The following is a 23,709-nucleotide window of genomic DNA, read 5'->3' on the forward strand; positions in this document are numbered from 1 at the left end:
CTGTGGTTTTGTCAGATACGACTGACAGTGACTAAACAACCTTCCAACAGTCATGATGTTTTAATTCAAATGTTGCTAAATCCTGATTTGTGCACAGACGTGCGTGGCATCACCTTTTTCCTCCTGAGCCTAGCCAATTTCAAACCAGCGAGGAGAGCGCAGAGAAAAACAGAAACGCAGAAATCTTTCATTTGAATGATGTTCTAACTTTGGCAGAGATTTGTGTGTTCATGTTGGACTGCTCACAGTACAAAGATGAAAACACATCTGCAAGAGGTTTCATCATTATTTATCTGCCGTAATCATCAGATTGAACTAATCAGGGCATTTCAAACCCACCACCACAGACAAAATCGAGACCACTGTGTCCATGAAGTCAGTGAGTTAGTCGTGGCCTACAACTTGAGCCCCATTTTTGTAGCCTAAATTTGTTTACATTTTGGTAAATTGGGACTACTGAATGTATCTTGAATTAGCTGTTAGCTCTTTCTGTTTGCAATGTACCCATGGATGTGAAACTCTCAATGGATTACTTTGATACTGAAGAAAACTTAAAACATGATGATTCTCAGGCAAGTTCTACAGTTGTAAGGAGTGGCTTTTTTCTGTGATTACTGAGCAGATTTATGGACGTTTATTCCCAATAGACATGGACGCAGAAAGCGTAAGTCACACTGAATCTAAAAATATGTGTATCATGTCTGTTTGTTCAGATTTGACTGAGTTAAAATAGTAATAAGGCTCTAATGGGTTTTAAGGTATCTTCATTTATTTATTTATTTTTTCCTCCACTGGTTTAACAACTCACGTTGATGTAGAAGTGTACTCACCCTGACATCACTGCTGGGTTTGATGGTTACAGGTGTAGCAGGTGAGTACACTTCTGACCACACAATGCAGGATGGGGTCAAAGTTACAACAGAACTAAAACTTTCAACCAGACAAAACACCAAACACACTTACAGAGTACCTTACAGTAACACCAGGCTGAGCTTTTCAGCCTGGTGTTACTGTAAGGTACTCTGTAAGGTTTGCAAATGTTAGCATTAAATCAAAATCAAAATATCCAACATTTGCACACCAAGTAACATACAATAAACTATTCTAATCACAAATGATGCAGTATTTAAGTAGAATACAGTTTTATATGACTGCTGAAATATGATTTAACAACTACTGAGTTTAAACATATTTTGTTGTTCGGGAATTTCTGTGAGGACGGCAGCACTTAATGTACAAATATGATGCGTATTCTTCTTCTGGTTATTTAGAACTCTAACAGCAAAGATTGATCACTCTTAATAACACAGTAAACAGAGAAAGAATTTAAATCTGTTATATTTTCAAGTCATACACTGTACAAAAATGTTTGTTACATTGTGTTTAGATAAGCTCTACATACATTACAATTCTCCCAGACTCACATCAGTGTAGAAACACTGTATAAGTACAAACACACAGTTAGAGAAATACAGTTTCCAAGATCTTGTCATAAAAACATTAAAGATCTAGCACATTAGCAGAAAATGAAAAAAAGTTAGTTTCATTTTAGCACAGCTAAATAAGATGATTGTGTAACAAAGTCCTAACAAACTGAATAGCAAGAGAGAAGGCAAAGGCAGACCAACCAGCAACTACACAGTGTAATACGTTTCCATTCAGTGTTAGTACTGATCCATACTGCTGCTGTAGTAAAAGTCTAAATATCTACAGTATATTTCACCTTTCTACCAGTACAATTAGGATGTCCAGTGGGCTTCTTAAAGATTTGTTAGGCCTTCAAATAGGATTTAAATAATCCTTTCTCACAGATACAAGTCAATAAGGACTGAAAAAAAAAATAACAAATTGTAACTGAACTGAATTCTTACAGCAAGTTTTCTGATTCATCAGGATTTTTAACTACTGTTCTTAATATATCAGTGGTACCATATAAAACTAGCTGCACCACAAGGGTTAAATTCTCTTGCTTGGATTGTTAATGAGAAAAGTTTGTGAGATGAACTGTGTAGTTGTCGTTAATGCCACATAACAACAAAATCAAAGCCTTCTGATTGGATGGACTATAGAACACCATGTTGTTACGTTCAAAGGCTGTTAAATCAAAGTGCATTTTCAACGGCAGGTGTACACATGGAAGAAAACCCTCGTTGTGTGTTTGTGTCTGTGTGTGTCTTTGTGTGCGTAACAAAAGCAGAGCATTAATTTACTCTTGAACTGTAACATTAAAATTTTCATGACCAACACAAATGATTTGTGATGTTTTCTCACACTCTTGTCCTTCGGGTCATACGTGTCCACAGTAAATTTGTTAAATTAGAGATACAATATTCTCCAGGACACCAGAGGCTGGACAGCTGAAAATGACATTATAGAGATCAGAAACATTTCCTTGCAAGAAATGTTTTCACACATTTGGTAGCACCGCTCAGAAATGCAGGTCACTCTGAATAATAGCAGCTTTGCGTCAGTCAGCAGAGAGTAAACTGAAGCATACACCAAATTTTACAAAAAAAGCCTAAATGTTACTCTGATACATAATATATTAGTCAGTATAAATGAACATTTCAGTGGTTGCGTCTTACAACAGTTTTCTGCTTACAGCTGCTAAAACAGATAAAACAGTCAAGCCTGCAGTCCACTCACTTAATCCACTGAGCCATGCAAATTATATTATTATAAAAAACAAAATTGAATGAATATGGCCACATGTGGATCCAGGTCTGTACACTATCATGAGTGTGAATAACTGATTTAGCTTTGTTGGACTGATTATAGACCAACAGCAATTGGTTTTTCAAACACCTCATTTTTAAACTAAATGGTTGCTAATAACAAAAAAGTAAGTAAGTATGAACACTTAAAAAATAACAAATCAGTTGTCCACCTCCCAGTGTCTTGGCTTGTTTTGGCAAAGTGAAGAGTTTAAGGCACTACATTGGTTTGACAAATCACATTCAAAATACATGAGAGCCATTCAGTGCTGACGTGTATTTTAAAAACTACATCCAGAATCAGAAGAGACACTTTGACCACTTTGATCTGCTTCCACCTTCTTCCGCTTCTCTAAGAAGAGTTTGTAGTTTGCAAATTTCATCTAATGATGCCTTCTATCAAAACCAAAATGTTGTGGTGACAACATTATAAAGACAGCTAAAGACGACTGAAAGACGCCCCAGACAGCAGGACTATAGGGCCAACATGGCTGCCACAGTGGTCAAACAGTTTTTAATTATTGGAAGCTACACACCCCCCAGTTTAAGGGTAAGATAGAGACATAACTCTTTGGTCACTCAAAACCATGTTTGAATGGTGGGAAGGAAGTTATTATTTGAAATCACTGATAGAAAAAAATCATAAAAACAACTGTAAAAAGTAATGGCTTATCCTTGTTGGTAACAACAGTAACTATTTAAACTGAATGTGTAAATGTGAACAGTTACCTACAGTACGCGTTGTATAAGGTTTGGAGATAAAATATGCCAAAAGCAAATGAAAGCAATTTCAGTGGTTTGTGGTAATTATTATAATTGTTACAAACCCAACTGTAATTGTCAATAAACAACCAATTCAGTATCCTACCCAGAAACCTTTTTTCACCTAAGCTACTATTCCAAAATACATTGCTGCTGATTCAGCTGGTTATAATGGTGGAAATTACAGATAGAAAGACTTCAAACTGTTAGTTTGTGTTTAGTTTTGGTGTAGTACAATCTTGTGAGTTATCAACGTTTCCCAGGTGGGAAATCTGATAAATAAGGTCCTAATATGAGCTCAACCAATCCTCCATTGTTGTAGTTCAATAGGGCACACGGCTCGGTCTCATCTGTAGTTCAAACAATATCATATCTCACCATCTCTCAATCTCATGATCTTTACATTCTGCAGATTTAGCACAAAATCAAGAGCCCATCATCTTTGCAGTTCAGATAGCATCTTCCGTCATTTTTAGTTAGTTCTGACATCGTCACATCCCACCATATGCGTAATGTTTCAGTTAAAAGCCTACTGGGATTGTCAGTGTCGTTCTGCATTCAAAAGGCAAACGGTAACGTCCTTCTTAAAAACACTGCAGAGGGGAAGAGCCACACACCATATAATCGTCAACGGTTCAACCTTTGTTGCATGTAATACATCTCTCTCTCTCTGTCAAAGTGTTTCATGGCTCCCTCTAAACCAAAGTGCTAAAAAAACAATAATGTAATGTATAATTCTGTGTGGTAAAGAAAAAATAAATATTGGAGTGCTGCAAACACAGACAGGCATCATGGTCATTCCTCTGACTTTTGTACTGTTGTTTTTGTACATTTTTTTTTTATTAAGGGTTAACTGTTGATTTCAACAAGATCAACTCATGTTCTGTATCTTCTTCTTGCTCTTTGTGTCACTGGTGGAATGAAGGAGGTGAGAAAAGTGTCCTTGAACAAGCCTCACAACCCCTTAGAGTGGTGAATATGTCACAAAGTACCACTTTCTCTATTAATTGAATTGTGAGTAAGAACAGTTCATTTGGTCATGCAACTCTGCTCCAAGTACTGATGCCACCAACGATGACACATGGAAAGATCTTGAAAAGATCTCGAAAGATGTTGACTGTCCTCTTTCTACTTGAGGTGTTCAATGACTGAGATTTCTCCCCTCTCTGGGTCCAGCCCGTTCATGAACAAACCTCCATTTCTTGCCAGAGGTGTCGTCGGGGTCTGCACCCCGGCTTCCCTCTCGTTCCTGTCATCGATGAAATTTACAGACGTGGTCCTCTTTGGCAGAGCGAGCTCGGGGCCGGGGCTAAATCCCAGCTCTGAGGACAGTTTGCGTTTAATTGACGCAGCACGCTGGAATTTATCGTAGATCTCAACACTGACACGTCGCCGTGTTTCTTTGAACTCTGCTGAGACGTTAGCCGTCCACTCTGCAGCATGAGCTCGGATCTCTCCTACCTGCAAGCAGAGACAAATAGACAGATAAGTTAGTAAATAGGAAAGAGGGGTTCACATGGATGGCAAGTTCACACAGAATCTGATATGAATAGAGTTTTACTCTGCTACACACATAGGTTTACACAATATACCCACTGTGACACAAGGTCATGAAATGCTTCAATATAAATACTGTTGCTGCAAATTACTGTTTAACACATTGCCTGCAGGCATGAGGTCTATCAGGTATTTTATTACAGAAATGTTTTTACGTCTGGCAGTAAAAGCTAAACTTTCAGGTACACATAACATTAGAGTGACACTGACAGACGAGTATGGAGACAATAAAAGACAAGAACAGACAGACCGACACAAACTGAAGTGTAGCAGAGGTGATCAGAGCCCTGCGCCAAAACCAGAATATTTATGTGCCTTAATGGGACACTAACATGCTTCAGTTTTGTGCTAATGTCTCATCTAAAAGGGACTGGAGCTGCTTTTCAACCATTCTGGTATCAATCACTTCAGGGCTAAAGAGGCAGTTGTGCACACACACCTCAAATACAGCCTCTAGGTCTAACTATATCACAGTGCCTAATGATAATAACACACACACATTTGCGTGCCAGTAAGATTATAGCGTATCACAGCAGGACTTCAGCATGACAACCCATGGGGAGCATTAGTGAACACACACATACACACACTTACACAATACATCTTGCATCCACCTACCAGTTGTTATGCCATCATGTCATCATGTTGTCGAAGGTATTGTTCCCTGAAGGCAATTTTATTTATATAGGCCAGTATCACAAATCACAGTTTGCCCAAAGGGGCTTTATAATCTCTAGAGCATATGCCAGCCTCTGCACTTAGACCCTCAATTCAGTTAAGGAAAAACTCCCCCCAAAACAACTTTTAACAGGGAAAAAATGGAAGAAACCTCAGGAAGATCAAGTCGGGATCCCTCTCCCAGGACAGACAGACATACAATTGATGTAGTGTGTACAGGAAATATTCACAACAGAAAATCCTAGTATATTCAATTAATAAGAATATGTTTTTTAGTTAAGAACTGGCTAAAAGCTACGACCAAATATTCATTCATACTCAACTCTCACTAAAACTCCAGTTAAATCTGATTACTATATAAGGTGATGACCGTGTCATTCTGGTTGCGAAATCCCCAGGTTTTTCAATTGCACCATCACACATTGTCCAAATGACCTTATTTCTCTCTCTCTGGATATGCTCACAGTAATGGCCTATGACTGTGTTTATGTGTTTGGATGGCAGACAGTGGATTGGATTAGAAAACAGTCGTATCATTAAAATGACATTAAGCAGAGGGCAAAAGTTGAGGACGTGGCACCGTAACTGAATAGCACAAAAAACCTTAGTTGCCGAAAGAGAGACAGAAGGAGATATAGAAGGTGAGGCGGAAACATATACATCAACAGATAAACAGATATGTAGAGAGAGAAAGAAAGAAGTGGCAAAATAAATTAGAGAGAGTCAGGGAATGGAGGAGTGAATGAAAGCAACAGTCTCGTACCTCTTCTTTCGTCCTCTTGGAGATGACTCTGAGCCAGTCTCCTATCATGCTGAGGATGGCAGCAAAGTAGGCTAGTCCCACCAGAATCCAAAACCATACAACAGGTTTATAGTAATCTAAGTACTCTATTTCAGAACCACCTAGACATGGAGACACAGGCAGACAAAGACAATGACTGTAATATATATACAGTAGAATCCAAAGCAGTCCACTCGACGAGATGTACAGGCTTAATGCAGAGACAGAAAGGTTTAAAGTGTCTGTGTTGGAATTCAATCACTTCCTGTGTGTTTGTACCTGCCACAAAGTCTCCAAATCCTATGGTAGTCAGGGTGATGACCACAAAGTAAAGGGACTCCAGCGCAGACCAACCCTCGATGTGTTTAAAGATGGCCGCTGGGAGCGCCACAAATAGCAGGCAGCCGAACAATACAAACAGGAGGGTGGAGATGACGCGGATCTTTGTCTGACTGATGTCCCAGTGCTGCAGGAGAGAGAGAGAGAGAGAGAGAGAGAGAGAGAGAGAGAGAGAGATAAGCAGAGAAAATTTGCAATATCATAGTGAAAACAGGTACCATTCAAATTCTAGAGATCTGGTCTGTTTGGTCTGTTGGTGAACACACATAAACACACGCAAACATACGTGAAGCTTTGGCCCTCAGTTTTCATGGTTTGTTGAAGTTCTTTGGTACAGAAGCTGAGGAAAGCTTAGTTAGTTATTTGCCTCTTCACTGGAGCTGTTAGAGTGGCGGCAAGCAGGGTCTTGAAAGAGAAAATCCAGATCCAATGTAGATATTTTAAGAAAAACATGTAAATTTGTCACCTTGTCCAGCAGTGAGAATTAACTGCAATGATGCTCAAACCACAGCAAGATGCTAAGCGTTGTGTGGAAGTCAACATGGAAGGATGGGCTATCTCACAAAGCAAAATATATGGGCTTATACTCCTGATTTTGATGCTTAGAATCTAAAGCCATGTAAGCCGCTCTGGGAAGATGCTACCATGCACACAGTGACAATGCTATCAAACTGCAAACACACACACACATCTTTCACGTCCAAAAAATTTTTATTTTGTTGTTTCTCAACACTGTCGAGTTCAACCTTTTCATTTTTTTTTCTTTATTACATTTAGAAAGAGTACAATGTTTGAGCCCAAACTGGCTCTACGTCAGGTGTGTTTGCTAATTAGCACTACACACAAAGTATAGCTGAGAATGAGTTTTGCAGGTATTTCCTCATAAACCAAACTTAATACAATTCATTCTAAGTTTGATATCAAGGTGTGTAACAAATTCCATTGTAATCGATCTTACAATTATGGAGAAATTTCATTCTGGACCAGACACATAACAGATACAGCACACTGTTGAAGAGAAAACTCCTTTTAAAGAGAAAAGGTAAAACCAGATGCTGTGAGCAGTAATAGTATTATTCCATTAATTTCATCCCCTGGGTGCAGTAGGGAAAAAAGACATTCACAGTATTCACTGAGAATAATCAATCTGGGAACAGAGCAATAAGGCTTTGACAAACACACACACACAAACAAACACACGCTTACACAATTAACTGTCCTCAGCCATAATCATAATATTCATTACGGAGTCCCTCGGGTGCTCTGACAGCCATAGCAGGAGCAAAGCATTTACACTCTGGATTCAGATTTCAAAGACATTCAACAGTGACTTCAACATTTCAGCTTGACTGTTTACACAAAATAAATAAATCAACTTAAAAATGCACTGTTCAACAGCAACTACAAGGAGACCTGCTTCTCAATCAGAGTTTAGTTTGTTTAAACATTTCATTGAGTTTGGACCACAAAATGAGGGACTTTATTACTCAGTTTGAGCTCTGGAGTCAGCTGCTTAAAGACCAACCTACTGTAGCTTTACACCTAACTTCAGCTTTTAATCAGAACCATGTATCATTAGCAGTTTATATCAAACAAATATGCACAGGAGCCTCTCAGTATCATTCAGCTGGAGAATTATTCATCCACATGTAAAGTTAGGTCCAAGTTTTTCTTCGCACTGGATTTAAAGTACCATTTTCACACACACAGCACATGTACTGTATATACTATGCGTGCTAGGCTGCACTACCAATGTACAATTGGACTTTTTGTGACCTTTACTGTTTAAAAGGCCATAAATACAAAAGATCAATGACACAAGGGGTTGAAAAACAAGCTGACCTTGTTACTGTATCATCAATGTTAAATTCCCAATGGGGCAACTTAAATTAAAAGAAACTGTAAATGTGTGAACCGCACTGCAAGGTCATTTTGATAAAAACTTCAAACAAGGAGAAGGACACATCTCATCACATCAGAGTCTACCAAAATTCTTGATCGTAATGGTATAGTTTTGCATCAATGTGACTAAACACTTGATATTTTAAATCTATAAACAGTTCAGAAAATGTACTATATCATAGTATACATCACTATTATATCACCAAATACTTACACATACTTTATTATAGGTTTTAAAGCATCTTGCCCACTCTTGCTTTAGTTAAATCAGTGCATAGCATGCTAATTAAATCAGATATCGGCCCTGGTGTGAGTGAGGAAATTGTCTAGAGTGCTTTGTTGTAAATTATTCAGGGTAGCCTATACACACTTGCCATCTGCAGACCACAAACTGTGGGCCTTCCTGTGATATACAGTATCCGTGTGTATATCCACGCTACGTGTTTGTGTATGTCACTCCAAACTCACCACGAACATTTTCTCCACTCTGGCAATGCCCTTGCCAAATATGGTGCCGAGCTGATCTCCTACACCAGCCAAGAGAAAGCCGAACAGAGGTATCCCTAGCAACGCATAGACAATGCAGAAGATCCTCCCACCTTCTGTGTGGGGTGAAATGTTCCCAAAACCTGCAGAGAGGACAGAAAGAAAAAGAGACTCAGAAATATGGTGCCATTTCATGCTTCCCACAACAGTGTGCCGGTGTAAACACTCTAAGCCAGTGATCAGATGACGGATTAGATAATCCGCTATCTCTGTATCTACTATTATGTTCCCTGACGTATTAAAATGTCTATTCTATTTTTTTAGCTTGTATCCTCTGATTGAACCTCTGCATTAACAGCTTCAACAGCAGGCTCCTACAAGACAGTGTGAGTAAGTGACTGTCTACAAAACAAAAGAAGAAAAAGGAAACAGGAAGGGTAATTAGTATGAGGGAACTCAAGAGTGAAAAAATGTAGTGCAGGGAGACATGAACATCCACTGAACACACAAAATGCATCATACACTCTAAATGTATGGCCAGGAAGAGGATATAGAATCAGTGACTCCTCCACTTCTGACAGCAGTAAGTCAGGTTACATAACTAACCATAACAGCAGGAGTGTTCATTCACTTACATTTAAATAATATTTATTCATACCATAACACAGACTAAGGTGGGCGACACATCAGCCAAACACAAATTTACATTTGGAAAATCAGTCTGAACCGCAGACGCTCTAAATAAACACAGAGATGCTGCACGTCCCCCTCCTGTGTGTGTGTCCTACCGATGGTTGTGATGACAGTCCCAGCAAAGAAGAAGGAGGAGCTGAGGTCCCACAGGCTGCTGTGGTTGCTCATTGTCCCTGCAGGGTTCACTCCAGAGCGGATCGCAGACACAACTTGCTGGGGTGGGGGGGGGTTCCAATTTGTGTTTCAGATCAAGACATGATTGACCATTAGACACAAATTTAGGACAAATAACACATATTCTGTTACTTTCTTGCTCCTGTAAATAAAATCATTATAAATCATTCTTGTAGCAGTGCAGGCGGGAAAGTATGTGTGTCTGCTTGCCTGTCTAATGAATTAAAAATGGAAATCTATAAAACTTGAGATGACTGTAGGCGAGGCAAAAATCTAGAGCTGACAAAGAGAATACATTAAGGTGAATGTTGGAGCCCCAGAAGGACGTCTACATATTTCAGAATGGGAAACTTGACTGGACTAACAAAATCAGAAACGAACTCTCTGTGGTTCAACATTTCTTCCTTCGACTCTGCTTACTCCTGTGAAACTGTTGGAGCTGTCCATGGTGCTAGAACCACTGCGGCTGTGGTGAATTACATCTGTGTACAAAACATACATAATGTTGTAATGTGAGGTAAGTCTCACCTTAACTAGCTCCTCCAGCTGGCTCTGGTTGACACAGGAGTGTCTGGACAGGAACGTCAGCTTCTGGGACAGGATGGCCAATCGCTGAGCACTAGGAGAGAGAAAGAAAGTGAGGCTGAAAAATATTAGTGATCATGCCTTCAAATTTAACAGAGTGCACCCGTCTCTAACCCCTTATTTGAAAAAGGGTAACAGAGAGATAACAGTTAGTGTCAATGATTGATGACTGTACAGCAAAGTCTCTTAAATTAACACGTGTGGGTTTGGTTTAAGCTGTGTAAAAATATGTAGCAATAGTAGTAAATTAGTAGTAATTAATAGTTAATATTTTGGCTCTTAGCCATTTAGTGATTAGCAAACGTGCAGCAGCACTTTGAACTAACTAACTGAAGCCAGTGTAAAGATTTCAGAATAAGACTAATGTGCTTGTTACTCCTAAACTGCAGTTGTCTATTGGAGTTCAACACTAGGTTTTTCCTCTATAGTGGAATTGCTTTAAATATATGACTTATCTGCTGTGTGTATTTGGTAGGGAGGAGCGAGTACACCACTATCTGTATCTGCAACAAATAAAATTTTCTGTGTCCTTTTTTTTTTCACAATTAATTAATGCAAGTTTAACCTTCGAAAACTCAAACAGTTGAGTTCAGAATCGTGAACTTGTCAGAGCTCTTTGAGTTAAAAAGAAGAAGTAAGTGGACGTAACTATAATGATTTACAGTCTAGAAGGTGGATGGCTGGGTGGACGGCTTGTCTGGTAGGTTGGCAAAGAGACAAGTAGGCATATATTCAACCTGCCTACCTCTCATGAGGCTGCTCCAGGGCTCTGAAGACTGCCGCTCCCATCACCAGGTACAGAACAACCAAAAGAAAGATGGCTGTCACCGTCTTCCATTTCATCACTGTGGCAACCACCTGCAACACTTCAATTGATCAGTCAACCCACATACACACAGGAGGCCTCCAGAAATAAGCTATAATAATGCCAAAGGGACATTTTAAGGGAGCTCTAAACCTTGTGAAAAAATGAATAAAAAATTACTTTTATAATCTGGACTTCTCTCTTTTTTCTCTCACCTCACTCTCCTCCCGGGGAGTCAGTGTGATTGGCTTTGTGGAGAAGGAGAGGCGGGGCTTGGTATTGTGAGTGGCAGATTTAGGGTCCAATAAGTCTGGAGCTGCCACTGCAAGGGGAAATAAGAAAATGGCATTGAGATTTCCCCCCCCACACACACTTTTCCCCCATTTCTGTCCCTGCTCTCCTACTCCAATCAAACACATGTAGCTGATACTTTTAGAAGTACTTATAAATAAATCACTTTGGCCTTTAAATCCAAACTGGTAAAATAAGCCTGAATCAAGCACATTGGGTGTGTAATATATGTGTGTGCTTTTATAAGATACAGAAAGTAGAAGAGGAAGAGAGAAGAGACGTTTTGACAGAAACTTATTTACTGTAAACGGCCTAAACTGTTAAGGCCAAAACCACAAACTTCATCAACAAACTGCATAAAAATCCAATTCCAATTGTGTTGTAGGCCTGCAACTGTTATTTAAAAATGTTATTAAAATAAAATACAGAACACGCCCTCCAAATGAACCTCTATATTGTAGTCCACACTACCTTCCCCTTGCTTTCGCATGAGGTCACAGGTGCCACTGTCGGGTTTGCACTAACCCAGATCAATTTCTGCCTTTTTGAGCATTCAGATTTATACTGAATGCTCAAAATGTTATTAGGATGAGAATGAAAAAAGCACTTAAGTTGAGTGCCTTCCACGTGAAGGTTTGACCATAACATACACAGTAGGTGCTGGTGACCTAAATGAAATAATCTTTCTTCAGGGTCACCTTAGAAGCACATGAAACACAACTGTGATATGAAATGGTGGTATTCTGCAAATCGTGGGAACTGAGTTTAGGTGGTTTTAGTTTTCAAGAAACAATAATGCAAAATGACCAGGTGCTTTTGGGAAGCTATGTGGGTTACCTGACATTTGTTTAGCTTCATACATATTTAATGGATTAAAACACAGGTACAGTCAGTGCAGCTGTGCAGGAAGCAGAGCTGTTGGAGATAATCACACACACACACACACACACACACACACACACACACACACAACTCCATCTCTACTTTCTCGCTAAGTGGAGAAGTATGACAACTTGCATGAGTTTCAATGCTACATGTTATTTTTTACTAAAATTTGTGTTTTCAGTATTGGATTTAAACATAGAAAACGTTTGTTGCTGAGTTTCAGATGAAGTTCTCTCTTTTTGTGTAGTCTACTTACTCCTTGTCGATGCCTATCCGATGCCCTCCGCTCTCCTCTTCTCCTCATCCGACGCTCTCACTGCGTTTAGGGGAATCTTTCCTCTGCGTGTCTCCTCCCTGCGGTGCTGAAGCGGGGTGACGAACAGGCGCTCCGTTTTTCTTCTGCTCCTCTCCTACTTTTACCGCTGGTCGGACACTGATGCTGCGCTGGCAAGATAACGTTTTATTGCATCCACATGTCGCTGCAAAGAGCTTTCTCTGGTGTTTCTCTCGCTGTCCTGTGTCAGCTCTTTTGCATGCGCTCCACTCCGTCTGCGCTCTGGCTTTTGAGCGCACCGGTGGAGTGGTGGGATAACACCAAGAGGAAGGAGGAGGAGAGGGGTGGAGAAAACGGGGGAAGGGGTGGAGGTGCAGGATATAGAGAGATGGCTCTCAAACCGGGGTCCGCAAAACAGACAGAGGTCATCTTCGGAGTTTCAGGATTCCCTATCTAAATCGATAGTTATTTTTGCTGCATGTTTAGGTTATTCACTAGAGGTGAGAAAGCACTAATGAGCATTTGGTCAGGTCCACCCCTCTTCCAGAGTCATGTTTAAACGAAAACCCTCCTCAAAATAATGGGTGAATCAACCTGAGGATTTCAGAAAGGAAACCTTGGTGTAGAGGAGCTGGATGTCAGGCAAGTGTGAGAGAGGAATTGTTGGAGAGACATAAAGACATAGACAGAAAGACATGGGAAACCAATAAGAGTGAAGCAAAAGAAAGCAGAGAGCACAAGGAAGAGGGAAACAGAGGTGGAGAAGAGTCTTTTCAGATTGAGGCCCAGGAAGTTCTGCTGTAGTTTCTCTCTTATAGTTACAGCTTTGACCATCCTAAAGCAGTGGTTCCCAAACCTTTTTTTGGCACATTAGCTCTACTTGACCCTTGTCACAAGTTGGACATGTTGCATAACCAAAGAGTCATTTTACTTCTATCTGAATGTTGGAGGTACAAAAAATACAAAACTATTTCAGCGTTTTGCAGAAAAGTTGCCCCCAACAAAATGCAGAGAAATATGAGTATAGCAGAACTTTTTTGCAGTCACATTAGTTTTTTTTCAATTGCTAACCTGCATTGGTCAAAACTGAAGTCACATTGTCAAAACTCAAAACGCAGTCAGCGAAACAGAAGTGTATGTGGACCAAACTGTGAATCAATTTTCATTGCTTTCATACAAAATGCATTCAGTGACTACTTTCTCCAAAATCCATGAACTCTTTTCTCATTACTACTTCACTACCTGCAAAACTCTATATATCTGCAGCACATTTTTAAAATGCTAACACACTTTGTCCAAAACTGTTAAAAACAAATTCAAAACAGAATTATTGCAAATATCTTGCATTTTTGCAGCAACCAGTCTGAAATATATAGAAAATATTTTACATTTACGTACATTTTATGTTTCTATCTATGTGCGTAGAGAAATGTTTGTAGTTTTATGAAATTGGTTTTACTGCATAACTGCAAGCTGAGTGTAAAGCAGGAAATGTGCTTGTATTTTAGCAGAATTTGTTGGTGCTTCTATTACAAGTTGTGTTCATTGTGTCTCACGTACCAGTGTTACTGTGTAAACAACTGAGAAAAACTGATTTGCAGCACTGAAATTTCTGGAACTGAGAAGCAAACTGCTGAATGCAGTTTTTCTCAGTTGCTTTGGTACATTTCTACAATCATTCACATATTCTTATTGACATCATAACAGATATCTTCATCAATTCACTGTAGCACACAAAAAAAGTAATAGACATGTAGAAAAAATTATTTGCACATTATTACATATTCAACCATTTTGCATGTAGCGACTTATGCAATGAACTTATGACTAGATGTTTTGGGGGGGTAAGGCTACTCAACAGAGAACCAGTAAACTGTAATACATTGTAATCAACATGACATACAGTAAGCAACTGATAATGTAAGAAGCAGCAGACAATTGTACATAATCATTTGCATAAATGTGTCAAAGCATTTGCCATTTGCAATTTCGATCAATTTGAGAAATTGCTTTTACATATGATGTGCACACATGACTAGATGATGTGGAGGCTGAACATAGAGAAATGTACCAAAGTGTCTGAGAACAACTGTATTCTATATGAAATACTGATTTATATGAAAGATCTGTCACATTTTGAAGATAAAGTTAATCAAATTTAGATAATGCATCCTGTTGTTAGTGTTTTATAGGTCAGTGTGTTATGATTGACAATGGATGCTTTCTGAGTGAGACTTGTTGGCAGTGTTTTGGTTGAACAAGTTCATTTTGAGACTTGTATGAAGTGTTTTGGTGGTTTGAGTGACTTTTGCAGGTGAGATTAATTGTTTGGCCAAGATGCATGTTGTTAATGCAGACTGTGTGAAGAGTTTTGAAAAAGTGGCTTTAGTTTTGACCATTGCATCTTAGCAATTTAAAAAAACTGTAACTATACCACAACCCCATAGCATGATCTTGTGAACTTTTGGAGGGGTCCCTCTGTCCTAGAGCACAAAACCAGTGTTGAGAGATGTCTGATATGGATGGATGGCAATAGGCTAACATTTATTAAGCTCTATATTAAGATATATTTACTAGGGCACAATTTAAACCCAGACTTCTTATTTTATGTGTTTTTCTGGTAAGATCAGAATCACTGGCAGACAGGAGGAGGACAGGTGAGGAAGACAAGATGAGAGAAAGAGGAAAAGGAGAGGAGAGGGAGAGGAAGAAGAGAGGAAGAGGAGAGGGAGACGAAAACAAAGGAAAGGAAGAGGGAGAGGAGATGAAGAGGAAGAGGAGAGGAAGAGAGAAAGACTTGAAAGTGTGAGTGTGTTTGGGTGGTTGAAAGAGGCACAAACATGACCAGGAAAGAACAGGCAATTATTTAATCACTCAACCACCCAGTTAACATAGAGAGGCGTTCAGCTCAGACGTTAAGTAGTCTTGCACATACATGTAGGAAGGTGAGAGGGGGTTGAACCAGGTTGAAGAAGAGTTGTATGAGTCCACTGAGGTGATTAAAATACACAGAAATATGCCAGTCATGTTACGTAATTTAAGTCGACACTATAAATGACAGTTCATGGTCCCAAACCGTGCTCTATTATTAGCTGTTGGAATCTGCAGGGAGTCCATCTCAAGTTTGGCCTTTGATTGAAACCAAAGTTGTCAACTTACTTAGGTAAAGACCTTGGAGTGCTGTGTGCTGTGTGATTGAAGCAATCAAATGGATGAATCACAGCCTGCTGATCACAGACTAATATTAAAGCAAGTGTTTCTTTAAATACACACAATGCCATTCCCCTCAATACATGCCTCAACATGTATAGCAGTTTTTGTATTTTGATAACAGCTAATAATGAACTTGATCTGATATCATCCATCTCTCATGCTCCCCTGGGCTTGCTCTCTTTCTTTTTCTTTCCATCACTCCCGCTCTCTCCATTTGTCTCCCTCTTCCCTCTCTCTATCTCTCGGCCCCTGATGAGAACTTAATGGCAGTTTAAATGTTCATGTTTCCACCTCACGACTTCTAAACATTAATTACACGCCTATTTATACAGCTAAAGATAGATACTGTGTGCGTAGCTTTCTGTGTCTGACTGAGTGTGTGTGGATGTGTATTTGGGTTTGTGTATGTGTGTGTGTGTGTTAGAGAGAGCATAATGAGAGTCACAGTGTCGCCTCACCTGTCTGTTAATTTGTCCACACACCTGCTGCTTACTGTAAGCTGACATACAGACCAGACGACTAGATGAGATTTTGCCCCCTTCATGGTCCGGTGTCGTCTTAACTGAACAATGCCTGAACATTTTACGACACATTATACTTTAGTAGATATCATATAAAAGGAGGTTTTTCCATTCTGTTCTAAAAGCCTATATCTGCTGATCAGGAGACTGTTTGACTGTACTGAATGATACTTATCAGCCCCTGCCAGTCTGACAGAGCTGCAGAGGTGGTCAGTACATTTACTCAAGTACTGCACTTAAGTACAGTACTTGTACAGTAGTATTTCCATTTTACTAATTCGTTTTTAAACTTTGACTCCACTACATTTTGGAAGCCAATATTGTACTTTCCACTATATTTATTTGACAACATTAGTTACTGGTTACTTTGCAGATTTAGATTATTAGCACAAAATCAACTAATAAATGATGTATTATTATAAATGAAGATACCCAGCAGTATAGGTATAAGTAAAGTTAAGATTAGTAATGATGGGCCTTTTCTGCATAATGAGAACTTTTGGTATTTTAAGTATATTTTGATGCTAATACTTACGTGCTTTTATTTAAGTAAGTAAAAGATCTAAGTGCTTCTTCCACCACTGCTTCCTTGTTAAAAACATATTAAAGGCAGCAAAAGCCACAGACTACTTTTGTCTGTCAAACTGTGCTGTGACTAATAGGATGCTTAACTATAAATCTCATGTGCAGTGCTTGTATAGACTAGTTTAGTACTGAACGTAACAGACTTGGACCAGCAACAGAGTGAGCTAAAGACGGACAGAATCAGCACTTCATGTGATGATGCACACGTTTCTATCACAGTAACGACTTCCTGTTGTACATCCTGAAGTGCATCTGCATCAACAGTAATGTGACTGCTTACTTTACAAAAAGAGTGAACAAACTACAACCAATGACGACGAAAGTGGATCGATTTGTGATTTCCAGCTCTGCTATGCTGCAGCCTCCATTCTGATCGATAGCCTGTTTCAAACCAATATGGCCGATCATCCCTTTGGATCAATGCTGTCCAGACCGGTACTTGAAAAGCCTCATGGTGCATTTCAGTAGCGCTTGTTGACTTCCTTTCTGGAATATCACTGTCACCATCTTAATTGACGTTGCAGTACTTGTTTGAAACGTTGAGTACCATACCAGTGTGTTTGCAGGTTTTAGCTACCTCAATACAGAAATCACTACTTTAGATTTTCTGCTGCTGAATGAAGTTTGACAGTTTTAAATGTCGAAACTCTTGAAAACTTGCTTGAGTTGTGTAATCCGCCACAGTGAACATCAAGTAAGTAGGAACATCGTTTCCAGAACGCTTTATTATTTCCTAGGTACCATATGTGTAACAGAAAATCAAGTTATAAACGCCTTGCATGTCCTCATGTTGCCATCAGTTTTCTGCCACTGGAGGTCATCTGACCAATCACCTGTCAGCTAAACTGTTCCTTATTCATTGTTTGGCCCCTAGTTTATATAAAGAACAATTCTCACTACCAGTTTGCTGTTATTTATCAACTTATGATTTATTTTTTGTGCAGGTCCATTTCCGGCATTTGGTACCTGTCAAGCTGCTCAGGTCTAAACTTTAGATCTCATGTCCAGATACTTTAATCTCTCATGTAAACTCACTGAATTAGTACATTGTCTCGTACCTTTAGTCTTCAAATTGTTTAGTTGAAAATACTTTTCACCAGTTCAAATTAATCTAGTATGAACATATTTTCACATTTTCTATTTTCACAAGTCAGACAGGGTGGTCCTCTGAGCGAAACAACACTGATGACTAACACTTGATAGAAATATTATTTCAGTTGTGTTTTACGTGCCTTTGTGTCTTTACAGCTGTGAGTCAAGTCTCATGCAGCCGAAGCTAATTTAGAAATTGATTGCTTAATGATAGCAGTCAGTCTGCTGTATGATAATCAATTATGCTGATACTCAGTCACAGTCAATTTACACAGCAGTGACCAAATATAGAAATCTCATTTTAGCTTATTTTGCCATCATTTGTCATCACTGTTATGCAGTCTGTCTGAAGGGTGAAACACTCTGAGAAACTCACCATTTGTGCTCTGCTGATCTGAAAAAAACCCCAAAATGTTGTTGTATCTGTATATTTTTATTAAATGTTGTTTTAGACTTTGGGGGATCGTGAAACCTGAGGTATCGTGTAGACCTCTAATTATGAAATCAAAAGCAGCTCACATGTGTTTTCACACATCAGTGGGGATTCTTAAACTATGTGCAGCTGTATTTATACTAATTTATCAACCACTCTCATTCACACATAGTATCTATCTTTACCCAGTCTAAAATAAAACTTTATGTTTAAAATGGGAAAAGTTGACTTACGCCTTCCACTCATTAAATTGAATATGATTTGTAGTTAATATTATTTTCAGAAATTGAGGACCTTTTCATTCAGCACTATAAATTCAGATGGAGCTTTGACAAGTGAGCTCCTCTTCTGTGCCTAAGACATGTCTGTTGTTTTTCAAATGTTTAAGTTTTGTTTTACACTATTATTTACCTCCAAAAACAGGAGCACAGGCAAGGTAAGAGAAAGCAGAGGGAAACTGAAAATAGAAGGAGGTATAAAAAGGTACAAATCATTCAGCAAAAAGCTGTACAGAGGCTGTTAAGAAAATACAAACACGGGACGCAGAGAGGAAATCCTAAACTTCCCTCTTATGTGGAAAATAAGTGTCATCCCGCCTGACCTTTTTTGACATTACCATGACAAGGTGAACATTTTAATTACCAGAATAGGTTCTGTAGATTTTTCCACATTACTAAATCCCTATTAGTGCATCTGTATGTGAATTTATATATGTTTATATGTGTGGGGGATTTCATATGTGTGTGTGTGTGTGTGTGTGTGTGAAGCACTCTACAGTGTGCACATATGTGTATTTAAGTTGCTCTTAGAGGTGATTGGTCCTGACAGTGTAGTGCCCCCTCAGATGCCTGTCGAGAAATGACCCTGGGTACTCAGGACATTCTGTCCTGCTGAGACGCAAGCCTGCAATTAGACGCCCATGAAGCGGAACTCCCTTGTGTGTGTGTGTGTGTGTGTGTGTGTGTGTGCGTGCATGCAAGCACAAGTACAGTATGTGTTGCCAGTGCGCAAGAGAAACATCCTCTCTGTCTGAGTCTGACTTAGGTGGAAACTGCTACAATGACTCTGCGTGTGTGTGTGTGTGTGTGCGTGCGTGTGTGAAGCCACTGTAACAGAATTAGTGCTTCCTCTGGTTTTCTAGTTGTAATGACCTGAACCAGAGGAATTAGCTTGTGGAATGTGACAGCAACTATTTCAAACAAACTCTTGGTATGGAACCTGTGTGTGTATGTGTGTGTGTGTGTGTGTATGTGTGTGTGTGTGTGTGCGTGTGTCTGTGTGTGCGCGTATGAGTGTGTGTGTGTGTGTATGTGTGTGTGTGTGTGCGTGTGACTGTGTGTGCATATGTGTCCTAATTATCTAAGGTGTTTTCTGTAGTAAATGTTTCCTACTGGTCACACAGGATTTGAGGAACAGTCAGTAGCTGTCAGTGGTCAAACGAAGCTGAATGGAGCAGATAGTGTCCTCCAATGAAGCTGTATTCACTAGAGTTTGTCAGTTTGAACAACTTTGTAAGTAGAAAGTTTATGATAGCTCTGGGTTCACAACTTTACAAAGACTGGAGCTCAGTGAAGGCACTTTTCATTTCAGTCTTTTGTTTTCTACATCCATCAAACATCCTACTTTGCTTTCAATTACCTTGCAACAATGTTCTCACTTGAACCATAATATGCACGCAACATCCCATATACATTCACCTGACACTTTTATCCAAAGCGACTTACAATTGCTATATATGTCAGGGCTCACATGCCTCTGGAGCAACTGGGGGTTAATTGTCTTGCTCAGGGACACATTGGAAGAAGTGTCACAGTGGGGGATAGAGCCCGGTTCTCTCGCACCAAAGGCATGTGTCTTATCCACTGTACCATCACCACCCTGATGCAACCTCACAACTTCACCACGAGTGTCAGCAATGCTCCACTGCTTCTCAACACTGTCTACCGTTAAGTAGGCCCGTGTTGATTGATTAACATGGTTTAGCAACACACTTCAGCTTCAACAGACTCTCTGACGAGCTGAAAATAGTTCCAGATTGTGCAGGAGCGATGCTTTGAGTTGTGGCCTCAGATGTGTCAATGGAGTGACAATGGCTGTTGGTGTTGTTACGAGAGACCCATGCAGTGAATATCAATGTTGGGAGGACGTGTCCACATGAGCAACAGCGGCCATTAACATTGTCATGCCATTATTACGATAAGCATCTGTTGATATTATATTGGGCTCCGGGGTTAAAAATAGCTCACATAGTTTTGACTGTTGGGGCCACAAAATAGTGGAACCTAATCCTTGTTACATAACTGAATGGAGGAAAGGCTTCTATATGTGTGTGCGGGGGGGTTATGTGTCCGCCAGTGTACATGCTTGTGTGAGTATGCATGTGAATGCACTTGGGCTATGCTAAGACAAACAGAGACATGCAGTTGCGTGACACGGTGCTGGGAAGTGGCAACAGCCATATGAAAATACCATATGTAGTTAACAGCAGGTGATTTTGACATATTTTAGAGAGGGAATGTACTTCCAAAAACATTTTACACATTGCTGTTGCCTGGTCTGTCTACAGCATGTGCAGCACAAAGTATCTACAAATTGTCCTTCATGCATTCTCTGGCATGATGTGTGCGGGTGCTAGATTTGGGGTGAGTTTCCTGTGTGTGTGTGTGTGTGTGTGTGTGTGTGTGTGCGCGTGTGTGTGTGCGTGCAAGCACAAGTATGTGTCTGTGTGAGCATCTTCACAGTAATTCCACAGATGATTTATATGCAGATTTCTACCAGTGAAATGCTATAAATACTCCATCTATGATGATGCATCAAGGAATATCGCTCTGGCTTTCAATTTTGGCAAAAGATGGAGAGTTGATTTTGGGTCTTTATTCTGAAGTTTAACAGTATTGACTGATCTGATAGGAGCATTGCACAGTAATTGAAGGTCACACTTTATCACCTGTGTTTCCACAGGACTCACAGGATGGGAGGGAACCTGACACTTGTAACAGGGCAGACCTGCACATGTGACCATCCAAAACTATTGACGTGATTTTACAGTATATTATTTTTCCTTCTCCATCTCTCTTTCAATATTCTGACCCTTTTCTTTTCTCCCTCCTTCCCTTACCCACTTTCCTCTTTCTCTGTCCATCCTGCCTCTTTTTGGGTCAGATTAGTTTGTATTTGTAGTGTTGTAAACAAAACAACATGCCTCACTAACACAAATACCCCCACCGTTGACGAATTAATTCAACTTGAAGCAACGAGTGAGAGAGATGAGTACAAGGGAGGGCTGTCGGGTGCTAAAGTAAAAAGGAGAGGATCCTTGAGGAGGAGATGTCAGCAGGGAAGAGAGGAGAGTGAGGGCATATGAGGATAGATGAGGGGAAGAGAAAGAGGGTTAGAAAACGTAGTGTTTCCTTCTGCACTGATAGAGACAATGATCAAAGTAGACCCCACAAGGGGAAAAAAGTGTGTTAAAAATAGAGTGCCATGATTATAAAAAGCCACAGTATTCACCTTCATCTGGTTTGGACAACAGAAGAGATCAGATAAAACAACAGATTTGTTTGGAGAGAGAGAGAGCAGACAGAAGTGTCCTCTGAATATGTGTGCAGTGTAGTGTGCAGACTGGTGAACACCCATGGTACACCTACACTTGTGTTTTATCTGTACGCTGCACTGTGTGGGAGTGTACAGGGTGTGCTGGGCTGACATTTGTGTCACTTTTCACTCTGAAAATCACAGGTGTTGCTAATAACATTAAGGATGACTCTGTTTTACTTAAGTGTCCCAGTAAGTCATGACAGTGTGACAATGAGCCAGCATGCACAATAGCAGCAGGACCCTGAAACTGAAGCAACTAAATGAAATTCAGCCGTCATTCATTTTATTGTTTACACATGTGCTTTTCCTGCTGTGACATGTCAAAATGTCGTATGTAAAAAAGGCATACACCCAGTATGGCTCGCCTCACCGACAACATAGGTAGTAATGGAAAACATTAAACACACAGAAATGTGAATAAATGTGTGGAGAAATATAATAAATGTAGACGCTTTCAGACTTCTGCACTGCATGATTCAATTAACCATCCAAGTATTCTCTGTGCAAAAGCTGAGATGGCCCACTTTACCTACTTTTCAATGAAAATGACAAGAGGAAAATATGAAAGAGGATTTGTTATTGAGGTACTAATGGCAGCTTCAGTCTTAAAGGCTGCTCCCCGTGCGTTTTTATAGTAAGATCTGCATGGGACAGACATCAGTAAATAAGTAAGTGCACATTTGACATTTGATGTGCTTTATCTTAGATAATCAAAGCAATTCAAGGGATGGGGACTCATCTCAACCAACACCAATGTGTAGCACTGTTTTGCAATCTGAAACTTCACCTCTAGATGCCACTAAATCCTACAAACTGGCCCTTTCAAAAAATCCTGTGCATCAGCTGTTTTAGATCATAAGTACTGAATGCTCCAGGGCCAAGTAAAAGTAAACATGGACCAGCATCTGTGACTGGAAGCCGCATCATCCCACGGCACTGTCAGCCAGATTATGCTTGTTCCTCTGGTGTTTCTATTCAACTAAAGCACACACACAGTCACGGCAGCAAGAGACTCGTGTTAACAATAACAGCGCATTCTGTGTGGTGTGATCTGTAAGAACAACATCGCTGCCTGATGGTCCAATTTTCTGCATCATGTCTCCGTGTCTCTATTCGTTCGCCTGCTGTGCGTGAGAAGGAAATGAAAAGTGTTTTCTAAATGCATTGCCATTACACACAAACACACACACACACACACACACCAGGCAGAAACTCATGTTAACAATTACTCCAAATAATCTCCCTTCCTGTAAATGAGTGTCAGTAGGATGCTTGTGTACTAGCCAGCTGTGAAATGGGCCACTACAGTGCTAAGCCACTCTGTGAATCACACATCAGAGAT

General features: G+C 39.8%; 1 protein-coding gene across 1 annotated transcript; it reads right to left on the reverse strand.

Annotated features, from left to right (window-relative positions):
• Positions 1–3,558: 3,558 nt before the first annotated feature.
• On the reverse strand, positions 3,559–11,730 carry LOC123958942 (potassium channel subfamily K member 2-like). Its single transcript, XM_046032725.1, has 8 exons — positions 11,692–11,730; positions 11,417–11,529; positions 10,615–10,705; positions 10,008–10,125; positions 9,202–9,362; positions 6,772–6,958; positions 6,475–6,614; positions 3,559–4,937 (listed from the first exon to the last, which is right to left on the reverse strand). Exons 2-8 carry the CDS (start codon positions 11,512–11,514, stop codon positions 4,605–4,607), a joined length of 1,128 nt encoding a protein of 375 aa, XP_045888681.1. The 5' UTR covers positions 11,515–11,529; positions 11,692–11,730; the 3' UTR covers positions 3,559–4,604.
• Positions 11,731–23,709: the final 11,979 nt, after the last annotated feature.

Source organism: Micropterus dolomieu, linkage group LG20 (genome assembly GCF_021292245.1).
Source record: "Micropterus dolomieu isolate WLL.071019.BEF.003 ecotype Adirondacks linkage group LG20, ASM2129224v1, whole genome shotgun sequence".
Lineage (NCBI taxonomy): Eukaryota > Metazoa > Chordata > Actinopteri > Centrarchiformes > Centrarchidae > Micropterus > Micropterus dolomieu.

Excerpts from the sequence above, each read along its gene's own strand:
- LOC123958942 (XM_046032725.1), bottom strand. The coding sequence starts at position 11,514 with ATGAAATGGAAGACGGTGACAGCCATCTTTCTTTTGGTTGTTCTGTAC. Across the intron at positions 10,126-10,614 it reads AGCTGGAGGAGCTAGTTAAG|CAAGTTGTGTCTGCGATCCG; the intron begins GTGAGACTTACC and ends CCCCCACCCCAG. Across the intron at positions 6,615-6,771 it reads ATTTGGAGACTTTGTGGCAG|GTGGTTCTGAAATAGAGTAC; the intron begins GTACAAACACAC and ends CTCCATGTCTAG.